Here is a 23,289-nt window from a genome sequence, read left to right on the forward strand (position 1 = left end):
TCTTTAGATCTAGAGATTCGATTGACTTGTTTTTTATAGAAATAGTTTCTCATAATATCTAGTTTCTAGTGTAAAAAATTTAGACCAACCCAATGGTTCAATTTTTCTAGGCATTACTTTTAGTAGCTAGCATAAGAAGACGATTCTGGACAACTCTGTTGTCAGAAATTATCTTAAGATCTCCTCTGCGGTTGGAATCTCCGGCAGTTGAGGCCAAATTCAGCTGACTTTGTGGAAAAGATATACTTTGCATTTCAGATTTGTAGCGAGTTGGGTGAAGTCAGCTACCAATACACCACTTGCTTGCATACGCAAATGTCCACAGCCCTTAGTTGACTGATTTGAATACCATGGCTTATGTCGTAGCCAGTTGAGCTGCATTCAGTTCTTAGATGATGCAGCAGAGTGCTTGCAGAGGCGTACGCGTTTGCTGCCAGCCAGCGCCCAGCAGACGGTGAGTCGGTGACTTCATTGTACACACGTCTTCTTCGTCCCCACTGCTCCTCCGATCCAGTCCAGCTTTGCTTCACACGTCTGCGACGACATCCTCACGCACTTTCCGGCCATTTGACTTGGCTTTCAAGCTACCTAGCTTCTTTTTCTTTTCTTCCATCTCCAGACGACCGCGTATATATTTCTTGGCTTCGATCTTCCTCACATCGACCCGTTCCTGCCATCTCCATTCCTGACTCCTCCGCACATTTGACCTGCTTGCATTGCTTCCATCGATCCATGGCCAGCTCGTCGTCAAGCCAGCGCCCTCGGCCGCCCTGCCGCCGCATCGTCCTTGTCCTGCTGCTGCTCCTCCTCGTCACCGTCTTCGCGCAGCACTGCAGCTGCAGGCCTGTGCCGCCTCTCAACAACAATGGCGGTGTCAAGGCCGCTGACATGATAATGTTGGCTCTCCCCACCGAAGCAGGTGCAGCCGTGCCAGTGCCAGTGCCGGTGCCGTCGAGGGAGGCGGAGTTGGCGGACAGGTACGGCAAACTCTGGTTGCTGAACAAGAAACCCCGAGGGAAGGCACCGCCGTCAGCCCCCAGCAAACGCACCAATTAACGCCATTAACACCTACTCCAAGCTGAGCAGAGATTCAAATCATCATCATCATCTTCTTCTTCTTCTTCTTCTTGTTGTTCTTCTTCTTCTTCTTTTTGTTGAAATGGCACGTCCATTGTTTTATGTTTTTTCATTCTATCTTTGTTTGGCCGGATAGAATGTATGTATGTATATATACAGCTAAATGAATTGAAGTTCCAATTTATATACAGCGAAATGCATGCGTATATATTTCCCCTCTCGGAGGCTGCAATGAATTCAATTTTCTTCTCTTTATAACAAATACTTGTAGTATGCGCACGAATTGCAATACCGTAGTACGCAGTTAGTTTATAGGGCCAAACAAAAAAAAAGACAATTTAGGCAAGCATGGAGTGTTCTTGGATCAAGCAGCGGGGAAGAGGAGGCTCGATGATTTTGACCGTTGACTTCCGACGACACTTGCCCCCCTCTCCGTCCGCCGCGGCGGTGGGAGGGGTCCACGCCGACCGATGGATCAGGAGACGCGTGCATGCCATGAATGCCGAATGCAACCGGATCAGAACACAAGAAACTGCGATCGATGCAAATTCAATTATTCAACTAACGATGAGAAAAATAGTCTGAGATTTTTTACAAGAAAACTCATTGCTAAAACATGGCAGAAGGGAAGAAGAACCTTCTTCAATCTGTGCCAAGCATGCATAGATGTTACTCCTATATATTACAAGAGAATTCGGATTGCTCAAAGCATGTAGTACTGCTGCTTATCGTCTTTGCATCTCCTGCCGCGTTCACGCGTTGACGACGGCGAGCAGTGGCGGAATCCGATGTTCTCGACTGCGCCGACGGTGTTGAAGAAGAGCCGACGGTTGAGCTCCTCCACCAGCGTCCGGTGCAGCAGCTGGCTCCGCATGTCCACCATCGACCGGTTCCGAGTCATCCTCCCGCGACGCTCATCGCCGCGCCGCCGCGGCCGGCCCTCGTGCGGCGACACGCTGCACTGCCGCTGCAGCTGCTGCGCCAGCGTATCTGCTCTCCTTGGGCTTCTGCTGCTGCTGATCTCTCCTGCTGGGCTGAATCTTGTGGTCTTCGTCTTGGTCCCAACATGTCCGTCTTCTTCCTGACCTGCTGGGGTGTCGTAATGCGTAGCAGAGTACTTGCCGGAGTGCATGGAGCTCATGTCATCGTCGTCGCTTAAAGCGTAGTAGCAGTGATCTACACCAAATAAAGTTTTTCCAAAAAAAATGTGCATGTGTCAAGGCCATCCAGATGGTGTCGAAGGAGGAGATGTTATAGCACCATTGTATAGATTTTTTTTTTCCAGCAAGCATGCATACGGTTACCTTTGGACCAGCCACCGCCGTGTGGGCCAGAGAAACCCCCCGAGGAGGAGGTGGGAGAAGAGGAGAGGTAGTAGAATGGAGGAGGCTGCTCCTCGTTTTCGTCGTCGTCATCGTGCGCGTACGTGTACTCGTGCTGCTCTCTGCCGGCGGGCAGCAGCCTGCCGATCTCCTGCTCGATCATGGCCGCGATCTCCGAGGGGTCCCGGTCGGTGATGTCCAGCTCCTTCACCATCTCATTCGCCACCTCCGTGGCCGTGTCGCCCACCATGTCGAACGGGAAGTAGATGTTCCGAGCATGCCCTGCGTCATGCATCAGAAATCAAGTGATTGAAGTGACACGATACGATCATGAAACATCAATGTTCGTACCTGTCTCATCGGCGATCTGTACTTTGAGGAAGATGGTGTCCTCCTCGCTGTTCAGCTTGCCGGTGATGGTCATGTCAGTCCTTGCCGGCAGCTCTGCCTCCTCCACGTCCTGATCATCCGACGACGACGATGGTTCGGCTATATCACTGCAGGTGAAGGGAGCAGCTGGCAGTGGCATCGTGGCACAAGGCGACGTGGCATGATCGTCGACAAGGAAAGGGTCCAGCAAGAGCTCCGCCGCGGACGGCCGCTTGGAGGAGGCGACAAGGCACCTGCCGATGAACTGTCGGGTCTCGTGGTCGTCCACCCGGTAAAATGCATCGGGTAGCTTGCCGGCGGTGACCTTCTTGTAGATCTGCGCGGGGTTGGAGCACTCGCTGTAGGGGTACTCGGTGGTGAGCATCTCGAGCATGCACATGCCGAAGGAGTAGACGTCCACGAGCTCGTTGTACTCCTCGTCGTACATCTCGGGGGCCATGAACTCGGGCGTGCCGATGACGCTGTGCGCGGCCTGCCCCGCCTCGCGGAGGACGGCGGCGAGGCCGAGGTCGCCGATCTTGACCTGTCCCTGGTGGCCGTTGACGAAGAGGTTGTCGCACTTGAGGTCGCGGTGGATGACGGGCGGGTCGTGGGCGTGGAGGTAGGCGAGCCCCCGCAGGATCTGGCGCGCCCACGAGCGGACGGCGCGGAGGCTCACGCGCGGGTACCGGAGGCGGTACGAGCGGAGGGTGCCGGAGGAGAAGAGCTCGGTGATGAAGTTGAAGGTGCGGCGGGGGACGTCCACCCAGGAGGCGTGGAAGACGATGATGGCGTCGTGGCGGAGCGTGCTCAGCAGCTGCACCTCCGAGTAGATGCGCTGCACCGCGTCCGGCGTCCGCAGCACGTCGCGGAGGCTCGCTTGGTTCCATGCAACCTCCACGCCGCGCTCCTCGTCGAAACCCCGGTACACCGACTTCATTGCTCCTTTGCCCAGCAGCTCGTCGAACTGCCAACACAAAAGATTTCAAATTAGCAAGCAACATATATATGGATTATACATGCTTTTTTTAGGCAAATTAAATGGATTATACAGTACATGCTTGTGAGCTCATAATCGTCAAATTATATTTGTGAGCTTTCTGAAGGAAACATGATATTATTTTGAAACTAAATGACATTCTTCTTTGATTTTAAAACATTATAATTAGGGAAAAATGCAAACACCCAAAAGTCGCTTGGCTTTTGACACCTCCTCCAGAAGTTATTTTGTTGCAAAAAAAACCTTCAAAAATTTGACTTTGTTGAAAAAATCTCCCAAAAATTTAAAAAAATCACAAAAAATTCTAAAAAAACTAGAGACAATTCTAAGACCTTCTGTGATTTTTTTTTTTCAAAAATAATATCCTTTGCATCATATTTCATGGAGAGTAAGTTTGGAAAAATAGAAAAATGTGCAGCTCATTTATTAACTCATATTATTTTAACTTTTTCATGTCTACCATTATTTTTCCTACACAAATAATTATTTAAGTAAACTAATAAAAGTGGTTTCACTAATTTTGGGGGTGTTATGGATTAGTTATGAATTAATCTATTTGTAACACATTTACTCAATCCTGAACATTACAATAATTATTTCAAGATTTCATGTATTTTTAGAAGATAGAGGATCATGTAAGAAGACTAAAAAATTGGTTTCATGATTTTTGGATTAGTAAATAATTAACTATGCATTTAACTCGAATTAATAAATGAGTTGTATGTTTTTCTTTTTTTTTCAAACTTCCTCTCCATGAAATATGATGCAAAGGATATTATTTTTGAAAACAAAATTCACAAAAGGTCTTAGAATTGTCTCTAGTTTTTGTAGAATTTTTTGTTATTTTTTAAATATTTTTGAATTTTTGGGGGTGTTTTTGCAACAAAACCAAACCTTTAGGGGGTTTTTTGCAACAAAATAACTTTTGGGGAGGAAAGTCAAAATCCAAGTGACTTTGGAGGGGTTGCATTTTTCCCTTACAATTATAACCCCTGTAGAAACTAGTGAAAAGATGAACAGAAGTGACTGCTACTTGATCCCACCCCATTAGAAGAAAAGGTGAACCACCAATATTTGGATATGACATGGCATATCCTTTTGAAGCTTATTAATTTCAAAGCATCTTATTATTGGCATCTTGACACATGGACAAACCCTCACCGGTTCATCAGCAAAAAACGACTCGGGAAAGTTCAAATACAAATCAAGCACCAATTCCGACTATTGGATAAAGCTAGCTCTCTTTTTTCTGATTGGAAGTGAAATCACAATCAGACTCTCACCATATGAAATTAATGATCCAAAAGTTGACCAAGCATAGAATAAAAAGCTAGCCCTCTTTTTTCTGATTGGAAGTGAAATCACAATCAGACTCTCACCATATGAAATTAATGATCCAAAAGTTGACCAAGCATAGAATATTGATATTATATTCCTGTACAAAAATTGTTTAGTATTGTTCATATATAAGATGCCATCTGTAAAACCACCTGAGCAACAGATTTTTAAAGCAGGTACAAATCCTGATCTAAAAATGTTTAAAAATATTATGTTGGACATGCATATGTTGATGATTAATTCCACCTTTCATGTTGAAAATTAAACTTGTCGTCGTAAACATCTTGCAGCTCAATTCTGTGATTTTGGGAAAACTTTGCCAACCAATTATTTTAGTGCATAGGCAGGATCATGGAAAAAAAAAATGGCCGAATTTCGGTCCTACCGGTCACCTCGGTATTTGGTGTTACCGGTCAAAACCGGCCGAAATTATTGAAATTTTAATAAATTCATTGATTTTAATCATTTTTGTCCAAATTTTTGAACAATTTCGAACCAAAATTGACCGAATTTTTTTGATATTCGGTCTTACAGGTCCCCCCCCCTGCCAATTTTTTTTTAAATCCGAAATTTTTTTTCCATGGGCAGGATTTAGTACAAATATACACCTACATAAATATTACAAAAAAAATCTTGCACAACAATCCAAATTTTTTTCCATGGGCAGGATTTAGTACAAAATACACCTACATAAATATTACAAAAAAAATCTTGCACAACAAAAAAACAGTGTTTATTTATTTTTTTCAGCGAAGAAAAAAAAGTAAGTTGGCCTAGCTAGCTAATGTGCATATATCAAAGAAAAAACAAGATGTGGAGTGGAGTGCAGCCGCCCCTAGCCAGGAAAAGCCAAATTGGCAAGGAAAGAAAATAAAAGGGGACAATAATTGTGTCCTGTTTTAGAGGTAGCTCCGATGTGTGCATCATGATCCTTAGAATGCTTAAGAATATGGACCCAATAATTAAGCTTAATTATTGTTAATTTGTCAGCATATGATGGAAGCTACCAGGAACATCAGAGCTAGCTAGGACGTACAGCGATTATATTGGAAAGTACAGCAAACATGCATGCATGATTAGGATGGGAAATTCTGACCCTAATCATGAACCCCATCAGTTACCTTACCTCCGATCAAGGAAATCGAGCAAACGATCCTAATACTGTGAAAGAGATGACTGTTTTTCAATCCCAATCAATCAAAGCATATATGCTTGATTCTCCAAATTTCAAGTGTAAGAATAAGCTATATATATAGCTTGATATATAATTATATATAAGCAATTAGAAGGAGCACAGAAATCAAGAATGAGGTGTGTGCAGCAGCACTTACCCGGCCATAGCGACCGGTGGGGTCGGTCTCGACGTATCCGTTGCTGCTGTCCCCCATCACCGCCGGCCTGATCTCCGGCCGCCGGCTGCTGCACCACATGCTCGAGAGCGCGCGGGCGGGGCTTTACTTGGTTGCACCAAACAGAAGAAAGAGACTAGCTATATGGAAGCAAAATAATCAGGAGATCGATGCCATCGTTGGCTTGCCGCCGTCGTGGTTGTCGAAGGTGAAGACGCGGAAGAGGAGCCAGCTGAGCCTGGAGCAGTCGACGACGATCCACGGCGCCATGGACATGGACGCCCAGGAGGCGGAGGCGGAGGCAGCCCCCGTGTGGCGCGCAGCGTCGAAGCAGCAGGGCCGTGCACTCATCTGACGCTGACAAGGAATTAGAGACAAGTATATGCGGCAGCGACAATACGCACACAGGCCGCACAGGGTAGGAGTAACTGACAGATTTGATCCGTTGAGTGATAGCTAGAACAGGATGCCTGCAGAGGAGAGGAGATGAGGTGCAAATTAAAGTGGAATTCTATTCTTATCCATCGGTGACGATGGATCACGTTAATTGCGCACCAATTATGCTATATATGCCAGAATGTCCCTAGCTTTTGACTGTGAACTGTGACAAGACGGCACGCTTGATATACGCAGAGAGGAAGAAATGAAGGAATAAACGACGGATCGATAATTACTGGAGGAGAGAATATATGTATGTACCGATCATATCACCCTTGCTGTCACCTGAAAAAGAAATGAAGATAGAGAGCTCTAGTGCGGACTATGTACCTATCATATCACCCTTGTTTCTCTCAGGTTGTGCTGATCAGATCTTGATAGTTCATTCTATTGCACTTAAAAGGAGAGGAGGAAGGCAGCTACCGATCTGAACTTGAAAAATCTATGCATGGAAAGCATCATCTGTGGACTCTTCTGCAGGAATTTTTGTGGAAGAAATGGCCGGCAGAGCTTGACCTCTTTGTGCGTGGGCACAGAATAACAGAAGATGGCTGCAACAGAATAGCGAGAGCTAGAGCCGTTTGGATGTCTGTGCAGACTGTCTGATTTGCTTTGCTTTCAGAGGGAAGGATGCAGGTGCTTCGGAGTTGAAATATGTAGAGGAGATGGAGAGAGCTTCGGAAGAGAAGCCAAACCAACTAGGAGTAATAAAATGCATATGTCCTACTCTCGAACTACACACTGTCTACATGATTCTTAGTTGACTTTGCTTATTTCTGTTGGAATCACTGGCATACTCTTTTAATGCTTTATTTTCGTTTAAGAAAGATTATTAGTAAAACTTCTACACTTTCAAGTCTCATGCTTCTAATAATCTTGATGATCAATAAAAGTCTACACTCCTGAATATCATTAAAGTTGATTGTGTTCACACTTCATACCATTTAGGCATTGTATAGCTCCATTTTATTGTGACATTATTGATGCTAGACTGAAAAATGTAGCATATATATTCAGGAAAATGATTAATTTTCCCTTCTTTTTATTCATGGTTCAAATCCTCATGAGTTATTTCCATGTCCAACATCCGTTGTGGGGTAGTAGTAGCACTAGCACCACCATCGGCTCAATCCTCAACACGGTTCTCCTATGATTGCGACCTAATTAACTAGTTATCAGTAATGAGTAATCATCTTCAAACTGGTATACGTGTAATGTTTGTTGCACGTAATCTTGTTTATTTCTTCTCTAAACACAGGCTAATCCTGAATATATAGCAAAACACATGCATGATTTTTATTTTGGACTGAGATCTAGCAAATCTGAATATATAGCTGCTTCTAATATGGTGGTATCAGTGTCTGTACTCCCTCTATCAAAGATTAAAAGTACAGTTATTTACTAAAGCATGGGTGCTCTGATCTTTACGTTGCAGCCACGAGAGGAGAATAAACTTGAGAGATGTCATGACTCTGACAAAAGCTCAATTGGCAACTAGATACTAACCACAACTTCAAGATTGGCTTGGAACCGCAAAATGAATTTGGGCCCCAGCATATGACCAATCGCTATGCCCACACAAAACATTGCTTGTCCCTCAATAATTCAGAAAGATCCAATCTAAAGATCAAAAAGTATTATCCACTAGCAGAATGCTGCGGCAAATTTAGCGCAAAGTCAACGGTGCAATATAAACATTTTATTATGCAATCTTGGTGCAATTGGGAGAAGAGGAAAATGACCCGTAGAGATAGATGCATCACAAATTTTCCAGGATGGTTGACGTAAGAGTCCATTGTTCATTTGGACTTGTGAGCGAAGTATTCATAGTAAACATCAACATCAACATCAACTTTCATGAAATGGGGGGGGGGGGGTGCAAAACTGGGGTTTTCACTCTTTTTTCTATGTTGATTACTCTACTGCCGAAAAGGTAAATATAGGAGAGAACTTGAATAGATGCCATATGTGCCACAGTTTTTTTTCACTGATCCAAATTGGACATTGTTTTCTTTTTTCCCTTCCGCGAGGACAAAATTAGCAATATTGCATGAATCAATCCATCTATTTATTCTGCCCCTCCAGCTCCTGAAGGACAGACAGACCCACCTAAGAGCAACCTAACCTAATCTAAAATTTTCTTAAGATTGATTGCAATAACTGAGGTACCAAACCTATTGTAGATGTAAACATCCATACATCCCAGCAATCCAAACAAAATTATAAAAATTAACATAATTGAAGTGTAATTCAACACGTTATTGTGACTTCGATCTATGGGCACAATATTTTGTAGGAATAATTCATTTGTTTGCTTCATATCGTATGAAAATAAAGAAACAGAATTATTGGTTGCTAGTAGGGGTGAAAAAATGATAGATAATATTCACTCGATTCAATGACATATGCAAAGAAAATTCCACATGGGATTTGTTTTTTAAATCTAATCAGCACTAGACATATTCCATATTGCACATGGAAATTCTATAAGATATAGGTCATTATACAGGATGAGCAATATCCGTTCCATATTCATAATCCGTTCCATATTCATAAGCCAACAAGATGTTCGAAAATACACAATAAATTAGTAAAATGGGAATATGATAACATCAAAATGAATATGAAATAATATCCTTTAACGTGCAATATAATTTCTCAGCCATCGACTCACTACGATATGAATTCATGAAATTTGATACGTGTAACTATTTTTATGTTGTTACTTGTGATAAATAATTCTCTAGCACATTATACAACAATTCATACCATGTTTTCTTTAATCCTAGGTTCAAGTCCAACGTGCATCAGACTTGAGTCCGTGGATTGCGTATAATCCATATTATTCTTGTTCGCATCCGGAATGTGGGTTACGATACGAGATGATTAATATCCACTACTGTTTGACCCGGTTCCATCTCTAGCTGTTAGCCTAATTTTTGCAGTAGTTGAACGTATCTTTAGACCTTGTCCCAACTTGTCAGTCTTGGGTCAAAATAGGATTCAGATCCGTCCATTCGCATTTTGACATGTATATTTAGATATTCTATCCAGAAGCTCATCTCGAAATCGACACAAAAAAGACCGTGTTAAACTATGGTGGACTGCACTTTGATTTTTGTATATGCACATTTGTTTTTCGAGAACGTGCCTTAGCGCGTTTGTTCATTAAGAGGAATAAGCGAAGCAGAAACATGTACAAGCGACCTTATCTTCGCATCAGTGCCCGATGGCGTGACTAAGGAAAACGTTTAGCGATTACATGTAGGAAGAAGAACGACCAACAAGGACAAAACAAACACAAAAGCTAAACCTGCAAGAGCTTCAGCAAGCGCATGTTCCCGGCTCACACCTAGCAGTGCCCCTCGTCCATGATTGCCCTGCTCAGGACACCTGGCAAGTTCGCCGTATGATTGAAAACTCGTTGATTTCGTTCCTTCCAGATGCACCAGCTGCCAAGAACAAAGAGGGAATCAAATTTGTGCCTAGTTTCCTTAGGGAGCCACTTGCTATTCAGGAGCCACTATTCCACAAGGTCCATGTCAGCCTGCGGACTGTAAACGTAGCCGAGAATCAGGTGTTGGATGGTTTTCGACGCCTAGAGACATAGGGAGCAAGGGCCTCCATTCCTCAAGTTGTGCCTCTATGGTCGATCATTCGTCTAGTAGCGGCCAAAGAGCGCCAACCAAAAGAAAAACTTGCATTTTGCAGTCGTCTTCCAAAGTTGTTTGGCCCCTGGAAGCTCCATCTATCCATGGAAGAAAGCTCTATATGTTGAAGATGATGAGTACCACTGATCAGTCGACCATTTCTAGATGAACCTGTCCGGAGCATCAGACAATTGGACGTGTTCTACGGCGTCCCAGGCCTGGAGGTACTCTATCACAACAACCATCATCAGGGATCCTTTGATGTCCCACAACCGCTGCTGATTGCACAAGGCGTCGGCCACCAGGCGTGTACGCGAGGTGCATTTACCCACAACTTGGAACAGATTAGGCGCCATTTGTTGGATAGAAGAACCAGACAACAATCTATTCATCCAGAAAAAGGCTATGGAGCCATTGCCAATTTCGACCAAGAAAGATGCATCGAACATTGCATGAACGATGCATTCAGTTCTGGATGGCAGGGAAACCCAATTCCTCATATCGTTCACTCAGCACAACCATTCCCAACGGAGGCGGAGTGCAAAGCCTAAAAACGAGAGGTTGAGTAGCCCCAAACCACCAAGCGACATCGATCGGCAAACACGCGGCCAGGACACCAGGCAGTGGCCACCGGACACCATGTCCATGCCGCTCCAAAGGAACACACGCCGGAGCTTGTCAATAGCTTCAAGCACCCATGACGGTAGGCAAGTTGCGATGGATATGTAGATAGGAATCGTCGTAAGAGTCACCTTGGTGAGCACAACGTGACCAGTTATGGTGAGCATGCCCGATTTCCATGTTGGCAGCCTGTCAGCTACGGTGTCCACGAGTGGCTAGATGTCACATTTCCATAGCTTTGTCAACGCTAAAGGGATTCCAAGATACTTAACCAGAAACGTGGTGACCTAGCAGGAGAAAAGACTGTTTGCAGTCATGATATCCTCCTCCTAGCATTGAATTGGCGATAACTAACATTTGTTCAAATTGGTGTGAGGCCTGATGCCGTCGCGAATGCATCAAGGATGGCCCTGATGAGCACCAGGTCATGCATGCGCGGCGAGAGGAAGATCACCAAGTCATCAACATAAAGCGAAGCTCTACTCTTGATCCCGGCCACCTGTAGATCGTTGAACAATATAAGCCTATTAGCTTTTAAAATTAAAGCATCCAGGGCTTTCATCACAAGGACGAACAACATCGGTGACAAAGGGTCACCCTAGCGGAGTCCCCTTGCATGAAAAATCCACTGGCCAGGTCGACCATTAAGAAGGATTCTAGTACTTTAGGTGGATAGTAGAATAGCAATCCAATTGATCCATCAACACGAGAAATCGAGGTGTCAGAGCATGTCGAAGAGGAACACCTAAGAAATGGTGTCAAAGGCTTTCGCAATGTCGACCTTGAAAGTGCATCTAGGCCCCTTGTGGGTTTTGGCTAATTGATGATAAATGATTAAGGAACTAATTGGTTTATCGAGTTTATAAACAGGTTTTAGTCCCATTGAAAAAGGTTAAAAGAAGTTGATGTCCCTCAAAAAGAAAGGAGAAGCAGCATGAAGAAACTCATAGGGTTCAATTCATTTTAATTTTGAATTTGAGTTTAGGAATGTCGTACTATAAAGAGGGATACTTTTTGTAGTCTTGCTAGTGTCTCAGTGCTCAAAGTATTTTGTGAAAACTAAATTTTGAGAGACACCATCACTCACGAACACCGGGAAAAGGGCAGAGTTGTCTTAGCCTGGAGTCTCCGGGTTGGTCCGGAAACTCTGGATTCTGTTAGGTGCCCTGGAGTCTCTGAGTGAGACTCCGAGAAAGCTCTTGGTTTGGCTTTAATTCTGAGCCCGGAGTCTCCGGGTTAGCCGGATACTCCGGACTGTGCAAGTGTTACGGAGTCTCCGAGTGAGACTCCGAGAGAGAGTCTCGGTCTCGCTTTAAAGCCTGAACCCGAAGTCTTCAGGTTAGTTCGAATACTCTGGATGTTGTTAGTGTCCCGGAGTCTCCGAATGAGACTCCGAGAAAGATTCTCGGTTAGCCAAGGGTGTTTTAGCCGGAGTCTCCGGGCCCTGATGCTTCCAGACCTTCCGGGTATCCTCCGAACTAGTGTTCTATCCGGTTTTTCTCAAAGTGTTACCCGGAGTCTCCGGGTGAACCCAGATACTCTGGGTCAGTGTAACGGCTAGTTCTGACAAGTTAGGTGCGTGAGTTTCTGTGTTACCCGGAGTCTCCAGGTGAACCCGGATACTCCGAGTCTGTCTGAATAGCACAATAACAGTTAGTTTTTGGGGGAAGGGTATAAGTACCTCTTCACCCCCTTTCATTTATGGCTGCTGAACCACCAGTGAATAAACACTCTCTAGAGCATTCAATAGCCCTCCCAAACCCCTCTAGTGCTTGATCTTTATAAAGATTTGAGAGTTAGTTTTGAGGAGTGAGATTTGGAGCAAGAGAGCAACAAGAAAATCTTTGAGCATTTTGAGTTCTTATTAAGCTACGATTTGCGTTCTTTTCTCTTGAAGCTTTATGCTTCTAGACGGTGGAGTAAGAACACTAGCTCGATTTTTGTGATCGCTTAGGTGAGGATAGGGTTGAAAAAGATCCGACTCTTTGTGAGCTCCTCAACGGAGACATAAGAACTTCTTTGTGAGGTGGCCGAACTTTAGGAACAAATTGTCTCAATTTAATTTCTTGCAATTTACTCGTTCAAATTGTTATTTAGGGATTTGCCTCAATATTATTGCTTGCGAGTATTTGAGTGCAGGATTATTGTTGAAAGAAACTTATCCATCTTATAGAGACAGTGGTAACTCGTAGAGTACATTAGATTTACTTGAATTTACTTTAATTTTGAGTTCCTGTATAGTCTGGATAATCTGAGTGAACTCGAAATCCGAATTGAGCCGAAGTCTCCGGACACTGTCTGATCCGCTGCAGAGTTTTAAATTTCAGAAACAACTATTCACCACCCTCTAGTTGACATCAAGGACTTTCAAACCTTCAAAAGCGGGCTCAATCGCTTTTTCAGTGCAAAAGTCGCAACCCTAAATGAGGTTTAGGTATGGGATGTCCAGAGATTGCAAGTCAAGTGTCAGCGACCTCCCCTCGTAAGAGCCAAAGACCTCATTGAAGTAGTTAAACACTGCAACTGCCTTGTCATCCTCGTTCACCAATGTTAGGCCGTGAACTTGCAGACTCAATGTAGTTCTTGTGTCTGCAGTGGCGCTCCTGTAGTTGGAAAAACCTTGTGTTAGCGTCACCCTCGGACAACCATAAGATGCGAGAACGCTTGGCGAGCAATGGTACACGTCAAGGAAGCTAGACTCATGCACTTGCACTTAAGCTCCATCCGCAGTTCATTCTATTCAAGCTGTAAATCTAGCAGAAAAATGCTTCTATTACGACACCAAAATTAACAGATGATCTGTATCTAACCATTTCCTCAAGCAGCTAAAGCTATTTCAAACCATGGGGCCTTTCAACACAAGACCTCCCTCCAAACACAAACAGGGGCTAAAGCACTATTCTCATTACACATGGACATCGAGAGCTCCCCAGCAGCTCCACCTCTCCAATGATCCCGATGAGATCGAAACAACTAGCATATATTCCCCCTCGAGGGACCGCCATAATCTATAAAATAAGGGGACTTTTCCCCTAAAGAAGCATCTACATGTCATGAAGTCTCAGCATCCTTCCTTCTTTCTTTCTTCCTTTTCTTGTTCTTCTCGGGTTTTTTTTAGCGGAATGCAGGTATGAAGTTTCAGTTATAGAAGCACAGGCTGCATTGCAGCGACATGGTGAGTCTGACAACTGGAGAACTAGGAAATGATAGGCTGTACAAAATAGTGTCTACTTTTGCAAAGCAATTCGGTGCCATTGCTGCGCTGAGTGCACACCATTTATTAGTATTTTCTCTTAGCCAGAGTTGCCTATCATGCACAGTGAATCATCATCAACTGGATAGTGGCGGGAAGTCTTCACTGTCCTTGAGACGGTATGGCTGACCATTCCTGTAAATTGTAAAGTGTGGGGTCAGGCATTGTAAACACTGAAAACTGAGTGGAAAAGCTACAAAGTGAATGTGGTGATATGATGGAAAAGAAGCGCATTTTCAAGCTGAACTAGCATGCTTTCATGGTTAGGTCCAACCGTGAAACATGGATGGTTGTCATGCTATGTTTCACAGTAAATACAAAGTTGGTCTTACAACTTAGATCCATGGATTTGATAATTGCACATCCCCAAATTGTATAAATGCATATACATCAGTCAAATTAATGGTAAGCTAGTATAAATTGTCCAAACACATCTGAAAAACCTCATCCACATTCAAGGATACCAATTCTCTGTTGATTTACATGATAATCACGTGGTCAATGGCGATTTAGATTGCCTGTCACATTACTTGTAGTTACCAATTAAGGACTGGACCTCCACTGGCTCAACTATACAAGTTTAGGGGTTATTCATGCGCAGTTGTCAAGACCAAGGACCTAAGTAACACATCCACGAAAGTTTAGGAAATATGGTGTAATTTACTCTATATATTGATGCTCAACTGTGAACATCACATGACCATCTCAATGATTTTGCAGAAACACCAGCCTAGTAAAGAGCTTAAATTTGTCTCTTGTTGTAACATGGAAACATCCATTAATTACATGTCCTTCCCATCAAATAGTTGATATTTTTGTTGTCAACTAGAATAACGCATCATACTTACCTCATTCGGTTAGAGCCTGTTCCAGTGTTTTTTGCTGCAGACATGGGGCTCACAGGTCCAGAAGCTTGATTGTTAGAAGCAGAATCTGATCTGCTAGCATGGCCTTTTGGGGTAACTTCTAAAGGCAATGTCCCCAAGGTCCCAAACTCAAGTTTACTGTCTTGTGGGTGCATAAAACCATTGCCATGAAAAGTATCCCTTCGAACCTGGGAAGATGGAGAATGTGCTGGAACCTTCAATGGATCCCTTGGAGACTGGGACGATGGAGATGGTATTGGTATATTCAATGGAGATGGTATTCCATGATCATTTGCGCCAGGAACATATATCTGTAATGGTAGCTCGTGCCGAAATTCCTCCGAAGGTATCATATCTGCAGGCATATCCGTTCTGCCAGAGTGGTGGAACTTTTGATAATTATTCGGATGGAAATGATTCTTTCCTCTCTCCCCACGTCCAGCGGGTGGCCTGTCCTTGCGCATATTCTACAATATCCAACAAGGCAGACAAAATTAGCAAGAACACAAGACAAAGCAATCCAAAAAATACAAATTTGATGCCTAACCTAGCAAAAGTAATGCAATTCTGCAGTAAAAACATAAGCATAATGGGGACATTTCTAGATTATTGCATATACAAGAATAGTAACTCCAATAACACGATAAGAATAGTTGCTCCAAGCATTCACGTATGTGGAATGGAAAAAAAAGAACATATGCAGAAATGCCAGATGCAGCTTATGCAAAAATGTTGCTAAAAGTTGTTGCATAAGAGGAACATGCAAGGAAGGAACATACTGGGTCAGGAAAGTAGGTGCCTGTTCCACGAGCCCTCATAACCATATGCTCATCTGTGTGATAAAACGGCCTCAACACAAAATAGCTGGGTGAATAAGGAAGACCAGGGACTGCTCCATTCGTACCACCATATCCATATGGATTTTTTCTGCCATGACCATTTGATGGGCGAGTGTTCTGATATTGTGTAGGTGGTGGTGCAGGCATTTGATAATAAAACTGATTTGTTAGATTATCTTGCTGGCACCCTTGCGCATACCGAAGATTATTGACATTTGTATCAAAATCTCCAGTGAGATCTGACACAATGTCATTGGTGGTACTGCTAGGTTGAGAATTCTCAGATGTAAAAATTGAATTAGATGTGGTCAGACCATCAACTAAGCCAGCAGAAGAGTAAGCATTGTGCCCAAACAGTGGTGAGGAACTTTCTGAAAATTCATTGCGATACTTAGCATCTTCAAAAGAGTGTTGAGATCTGCTAGTAAACCGCTTTGTTGACATCCCATTGTGTGATGGGTTTGTGTCGTCTCTAACATTAGCCTTCTTACCATTTTCTGATTGGTAAAAGTGATGTGGGGCACAGTAAGGTCTCCTAGATGGCAAGGTACATGTTTCACTAGCTGTTAGTGAAGCTTCAAAGGAGTCACCACCATTCCTCATACTTACTGAATCAGTAGTTATATGACTTGTGGCATCACTATCTAGCAACCGACCGGAAACACAACTTATCTCCTTGTGTTCAGCCATATAGTTGCATTCTTTTTGCTTTTTCGATCCATGGTCATTGGAGCCTGAAATGTTGATGTTACTAAACTGATTAGACAGATCACCACAGGAATTGCTGTATAAAGGTGAACTTCCCTTGTTGACTCTTTCCACATCTAAGTCCCGTGACACAGAATCATTGGTAACATGATCAATCATTAGACCATCATCAGAAGAGCTCACTAAAACATCTGGCCTTAACCCGGTGCGGTTTCTCTTTAATGTGTTCCTGAAAAACTGATTCACTTCATTGACAGTAGAACAGGCAGGCACTTGAAGAATCTTTCCAAGCTTACGAGCACCAAAATCAAATGCACTGCGTATTCGGTAAAAGTTTCCTGCACATGGAACAGTGCAATTAAGCCAGACTGTTTTAAGTACCTTAAATAAGGACAAAATAAACAGTAATTCAAAAGCTTAATGCACATAACAGCTGAGTACCACAAAGAAGCGATTCCTGTAGATCAAATGAAAAGAATAAATTTCCATGAACTAACAACAATTTAATGATATCATTATCCATGATCAGGCCAGTGAGATGGCAGCAGCATCTGGTAGTAAGGTAGTGCAGAATGGTGCCAAAGATGATGAAGATTGGTGCTTAGGCACATCGCACATAGCATTGCGTATGTGTGCAAGTAAGCAAGACGGTCCAAGTAACATTAGTCTGACAACGGTAGATTTGGAAAAAGTGGATATAAAAGCTGCAAAAATGAATAAGTGCATGTCAAACAGTACAACTCTGTATGAGGCAGTCCATTGCAATCACGCATTACAGCATTTGGTGAACAGATGGTGTGATGACATAGGCGGAAGGATTGGATAAGAGACAGGTCATAAAACCGCAAATCATCAATGAAACATTGTCACTTTTGCATGAACAAAAAAGTTCAAAAGTTTAGCTGCTCGATTTCGATCGTCCGAAACGACACAGAAGTATTCAAACTTGACAAAAACAAATGAAGCAGGAATTTTTCCTTGACTAGCAGTTTAGGTCCTTAGGAGATGCGAATGGGTTCATATAGAACTTTAAGGTTGGAACTATCAAGTTAAGAATCTTATCAATTAATTTAATATGTGTGGCACAAACTCATTAATACTCTATTAATCCATACTATCATGATTCATGATCTAGAGGCAGAAAAACAAACCTTTGTTGACACTGCGTCCAAGATTGTTACTCTGCTTCAGTGGATCAACTATATTTAGAAATTTTCGAGGGAATACTCGAGCATATTTCTCAGAGTTTCTAGGGGGAACACTAAAAGTCTCTGCACATTCTTTGAGAAACTCCTCCCGTGGAAGAAAACCATCATCATGAGTATCTGGTGGGTCAGCTGTGCAACAAAGGCCATGTCAATGACCAATAATTTCAATCATAAATAGCCAGAACATACTGCACAATTAAGAGTGCATTCACTTACTAACTAGCTCAGGTAATGAAGATAAGGAAAATGGACCAAACAAGCTGATCCCCTTATTATCCCAATCAAATTTGCTATAATAGTCAAGAAACCTATAGAGGACCTGCAGAAGGGCAGATAGTTATCTCACTGATAAGAAGGTATGTATCTTAAAGAACATAGATAAGAAGGTGCGGAAAAAACTTATAAATGCAGCAGAAAAAATTAAGCCATAACTTACAGCTAATGGACCATCCAGAGACTTGTGGAAGATATGGAAAATGTATAGCACTAATGTCTCCAATGCATAGGTAGAAATTAAACCATGGTGAGCACCAAGAATGCGGCTTTCATAATAACACCAGTCTTTAATCAGCATTATGCTTCTCTTGAAGAGGTGATTTTTTCCAAATTTTTTATCAACCTACAAATAAAATGGTTATGAATATGCTAAGTGCAATCTGACATAAGAAACTCCAAAAGAGGAAGTCATCCTCTTAAGTCCTGCCTCAAGTAGGAAGACAAGCAAACAAATATTTTTTAATCATGTTAAGAGTACCAAGGATCAGCTTTGAGCCCTTGTTTATTTGCAGTTTTGAGCCCTTGTTTATTTGCTTTGGTGATGGATGAGGTCACAAGGGACATACAAGGAGATATCCATTGGTGTATGCTCTTTCTGACGATGTGGTGCTAGTTGGCAAGAGTAGGGCAGGGGTTAATAGGAAATTAAAGTTGTGGAGACCGACTTTAGAATCAAAAGGTTTTAGACTTGGAACTAAAACCAAAGTATATGAGGTGCGATTTCAGTGCTACTAGGCATGAGGAGGGATTTGTTAGCTTTGAAGGACAGGTGGTGCCCAAGAAATATACCTTTTGATATTTGGGATAGATGTTGCAAAGGGATGATGATATCGATGAAGATGTTAGTCATAGAATCAAAGCCGGATGGATGAAATGGCGCCAAGCTTCTGACATCTTCTGTGACAAGAGGGTGCCACAAAAGACAAAAGTTATAAGGTAAGTTCTATAGGACGGCGATTCGACCCGTGATGTTGTATTGATAGAATGTTAGCCTACTAAAAGGCAACATGTCCAATAATTAAGTGTAGCAGAGATACATATGTTGCGATGAATTTGTGGTCATACAAGAAAGAATCGGGTCCGAAACGATGATATACATGGTAGTTAGGGGTGACACCAATTGAACAAAAGCTTGTCCAACATCAGTTGAGATGGTTTGGACATACCCAACGGATGCTTCCAGAGGCACCGGTGCATAGCGGAATACTAGGGCATGCCGATAATGTAAAGAGAGGAAGGGGTCGACTAAACCTAATGTGGGAGGAGTCTGTAAAAAGAGTCTTGAAGGAATGGAATATTCCAAAAAAAAACTATCCATGGATAGGTGCATGTGGAAGTTAGCAATCCACATGCTAGAACCATGACTTAGGCTATCGGCCTCCTTTTACCTTTATTACTATTACTAATACCTTTTTATTTCCTTTTTTCATCCTTCTTTATTGGGTCTTGTTGGGTTTCATCTCCAGTCTACCCTAACTTGTTTGGAACTAAAAGGCTTTGTTTTTGTTTTTGTTTTTGTTGTTGTGTTAAGAGTATCAGACCTGGGATTTAAGGAAAGGCAATGAAAAGAACCAGGAAACTCCATATTTATGGCAACTTTTTAAATATTACCTTCTCAAGAAAACAAAGCGTACAGAGTCCACCAATCTGATTAAATGAGATGTCTACAACAATATTTTGCACCAGGCATTTCACCAGTTTGACCTGCCATCAAGGAAGATTTATCATTGGATAACAATATATGTAGCATGCTCAGCTACGCCCAAAATTTGTCCCTAGCCGTCCAGGCAAAAGAAGCAATACAAAATGTTGTGGGAAGCAAATTTGATCACTATATACATTTTCTTTTTACTGTTGGCCACTTCTCAATGAAATATTGGTATATTCATATGTTCCACTGATGTCATAGGCAAGATGGACCAAGTTGCATTCAAAGAAATTAATCACAGAAACGGTATTCCCTGATTTTACATAATGTACACAAATGAGCAATGATAAGCAGAATGCAGGAAATAAAAGTAGGTTAATAAGACAAGTGGTGCACAAACAAAACAAACACCTCCAATGAAGTGAAAAATCTCAAAAAATGATATATTGAACGTCCTTGACCTCAATAATCAAATTGGATGCATATTCAAAACAAAGAGCAATATGGTCAACTGAAATACCTCAGCATTAATATACTGGACATCCTTGACTTCAAATTCACAATCTTTCCTCTGCTCTTCTGATTCTAGAATAGCATGTACTTCATTTGCTAGATTCTCATCAGAAACCGCAGAGCCAAATGCAGTTAAGTCGATATCTCCATCAGGAAGATACGTTTTCAATGGAACAGATCCAAATGGAAAGACCTATGTTTTACAAACATAAACTGTTAAGTTTGTAGTTCTTTCCCACTGATGTGGCATTAACATAGCACTGAGACATCATCGGAGCAGCACAGACCTTGGTAGAACAGTGATAACTCACTCACGTGCATGTACAAAAGTGCCAGTATTAGTTAAACGTTGTACATGTGAAATACCATCTAGCAGAAGCCAACAAGAAACGTACTTTAGTGATTTACTCAATTCATTAAATAATTAAACTTATCCCTCTATGCATTGTAGTCAATTTATCTCAAGTTGCGACACATGTTTGTCAGATCTCATGTGTTCCGCTTGTATGAACAATAATAGAAAACAACCTCAATAACCACAGCCAAGGTTGACAGGAACTCAATTCAGGTCTTAAAGTCTTACATCATACGATCCTAGATTTATTGACCGATTTGCTCCTAGCTAGGATCTTAATTTGGTATGATCTTCACATTTCTACGATTCTAGCATAAATTTGGTAGAATCATCATGACAATTAACATACAACCCGACCTGATTCTATCAATCCTAGTAACTAATTACTAATAATTATTTGCAAATGTCCTTTCAGTTGCAAAGTTACACCTATTACTGATTCATACATATATTTACTTGTATAGACAACAATTAGTCATTCATTTGGACTACAACTTTACATGCTTTGGAAGTAAAATTTATGAAATGTATAATTGTTGAAATACATAGTAAATTTTAAATAATGTATCTTAGATAGAATCAGGTAGGATCTTATATTCTATGATTCAATCCTACAGTTAAATCGTAACAGATCACTTCCAGTTGAATTCAAGATGTACTGACAGCCTTGACTGGGGCAATAACAAATATGCAGCTATTCGCCTATTCCTTCTCGGATAATACAAGCAACGTATGGAGGGCCACGTCACGGAAACAGACACAGAGGTACACGGTATCCCAGCCCTCCCATCCACGATCAACAATTTAACTGTGTTCAATGTGGCACCCAAACACGTGCGAATAGCCAATTCACGCTTCCACTAAAGACACTCCCCCATATAACGTGGAGACTCAGGTGCGCAACCGACAAAGCAAATCAATATGATTTTACTCTCCCCGATAAACACTTCCCCCAGCAACAAAGGGCAAGGATTTCAAATACAAGAACTTGTATATCAGTTTCGCCGAAATTGCTAGGGTTAGGAAAATCACATGGCAGCCATTACAGTACAGCGAAATGAAATTGCAAGCATGGTAACTACCAACTCAGCATCAGGAACCCAGCATGTTATCTTAACTTCAATTTCATGACCTAAAGTATGAACAATGGCACTGAGACTCTAAGGATGCCTCCTAAAACATCCCAAACAGCCATTGGCATGATCTGAGTAATGCGATAGCTCATGGCACAACAAATATTCATTCAAACACCAAGGCGTTATGATGTCATTGATGCATAAAAGACGAGTCATTAAGCTACAGAAGACTAAGAATTGTAGCGTGGAACGAAACCTGGCAGCCGGCGTGGAACCTGAAGAGGCGCTGGACGTAGTCGATGACGGCGGCGCGTAGGCGCTCGGAGGAGACGGTAGGCTGGATCTTGTTCACCACAGCGAGCGTGGCGCCCTCGAAGCGCCGCCAAGCGTCCGGGGAGATCGAGGAGGGGCCCAGGTGTGCCGGTACGGACTCGGGCTCGAGCACCGGCGAGCACTCATCGATGTCCACCATGGGCGTCGGAGCCCGAAGCCCCGCACGAGAACGGCTTCCCCTGAAGCGTCAAGCAACCACTAAAGGAGGCCACTTGCGGCGATGCAGGAACCGCCGGAAACGGCGACACCCCCAAGGACCGTACGCTGGGGCGTGGCCTCCCTCGGAAGGGTGGGCGGAGGCGATCAGCGAGGATGGAGGCGTGGGAGGAGTCGCGATCTGGACGCCGCCGGCGAGGGGAGGGAACAGGGAGTCAGGGACGGGCGGGGTGCAGGATTAGGGAGCGAGGGATTTTAATGTGAAAAAGGTCAGTTTTTTTCCTCTCGTTCTGCTCGGTTGCTTCGCTTTCTTCCTTGTCTCCACTCTCTCTCTCTCTCCCCCCCCCTCTGCGATGAAGAGAGAGATAGTCAGACGGATAGACGATGATGACGACGATGAGAGATGTCTGCGAGCGACTTTCTGTTTCACGGATTTGGTTTGCTGCGCCCAATCTGCGCAGGAGGAGGAAGAAGAGGAGGAGGCTTGAAGGCACGATTTCCTTTCCGCTTTCTTTTTTTTCGGCGTCAATTCGGCGGCCTCACTATCTTTGCCTCTTGCAATGTTGGGTTTGCACATTAGTTTAGTTTCTAAAATAATGTGTTTTGTTGTCACCGAGCTTGCATCATCGATTCAACAAGGAAAACTTTGATTGCCATGGGCATGGACAGTTGGAAGTGTTGATTCGACCACACATAGATGCCTTCACCACGAGACCGGAGCATTTGCTCGGGTGGTAAGACGCCTGGCGTGCGTGAACCCGCACGCGTTCGAGCCTTTTGGCCGGCGCCGGGTGCTCACCGGGGAATTTGATCCCCATTATTTCCGGATACTACGCACTTAGTGTGTGTTTAAGATTTAAGATGCGTACGTATACATGTACGTGGGATATAAGT

General features: G+C 43.0%; 2 protein-coding genes across 3 annotated transcripts; both read right to left on the minus strand.

Annotated features, from left to right (window-relative positions):
• Positions 1–1,617: 1,617 nt before the first annotated feature.
• LOC133904811 (probable serine/threonine-protein kinase WNK8) lies at positions 1,618–7,562 on the minus strand. Of its 2 annotated transcripts, none has more exons than XM_062346373.1 (5): positions 7,155–7,562; positions 6,438–6,925; positions 2,751–3,735; positions 2,382–2,681; positions 1,618–2,253 (listed from the first exon to the last, which is right to left on the minus strand). In XM_062346373.1, the coding sequence occupies exons 2-5, from the start codon at positions 6,534–6,536 to the stop codon at positions 1,781–1,783; spliced, it is 1,857 nt and encodes a 618-aa protein (XP_062202357.1). In that variant the 5' UTR covers positions 6,537–6,925; positions 7,155–7,562; the 3' UTR covers positions 1,618–1,780. The 2 variants fall into 2 exon arrangements, with proteins under 2 accessions (XP_062202357.1, XP_062202359.1); XM_062346375.1 differs by having other exon boundaries at positions 6,438–6,806; positions 6,889–7,562.
• A 6,356-nt stretch (positions 7,563–13,918) lies between these two features.
• LOC133904707 (uncharacterized) lies at positions 13,919–22,960 on the minus strand. Its single transcript, XM_062346196.1, has 9 exons — positions 22,163–22,960; positions 20,483–20,668; positions 19,926–20,018; positions 18,475–18,657; positions 18,255–18,357; positions 17,982–18,167; positions 16,063–17,168; positions 15,266–15,750; positions 13,919–14,552 (listed from the first exon to the last, which is right to left on the minus strand). The coding sequence occupies exons 1-9, from the start codon at positions 22,376–22,378 to the stop codon at positions 14,495–14,497; spliced, it is 2,616 nt and encodes an 871-aa protein (XP_062202180.1). The 5' UTR covers positions 22,379–22,960; the 3' UTR covers positions 13,919–14,494.
• Positions 22,961–23,289: the final 329 nt, after the last annotated feature.

Source organism: Phragmites australis, chromosome 22, assembly GCF_958298935.1.
Source record: "Phragmites australis chromosome 22, lpPhrAust1.1, whole genome shotgun sequence".
Taxonomy (NCBI): Eukaryota; Viridiplantae; Streptophyta; class Magnoliopsida; order Poales; family Poaceae; genus Phragmites; species Phragmites australis.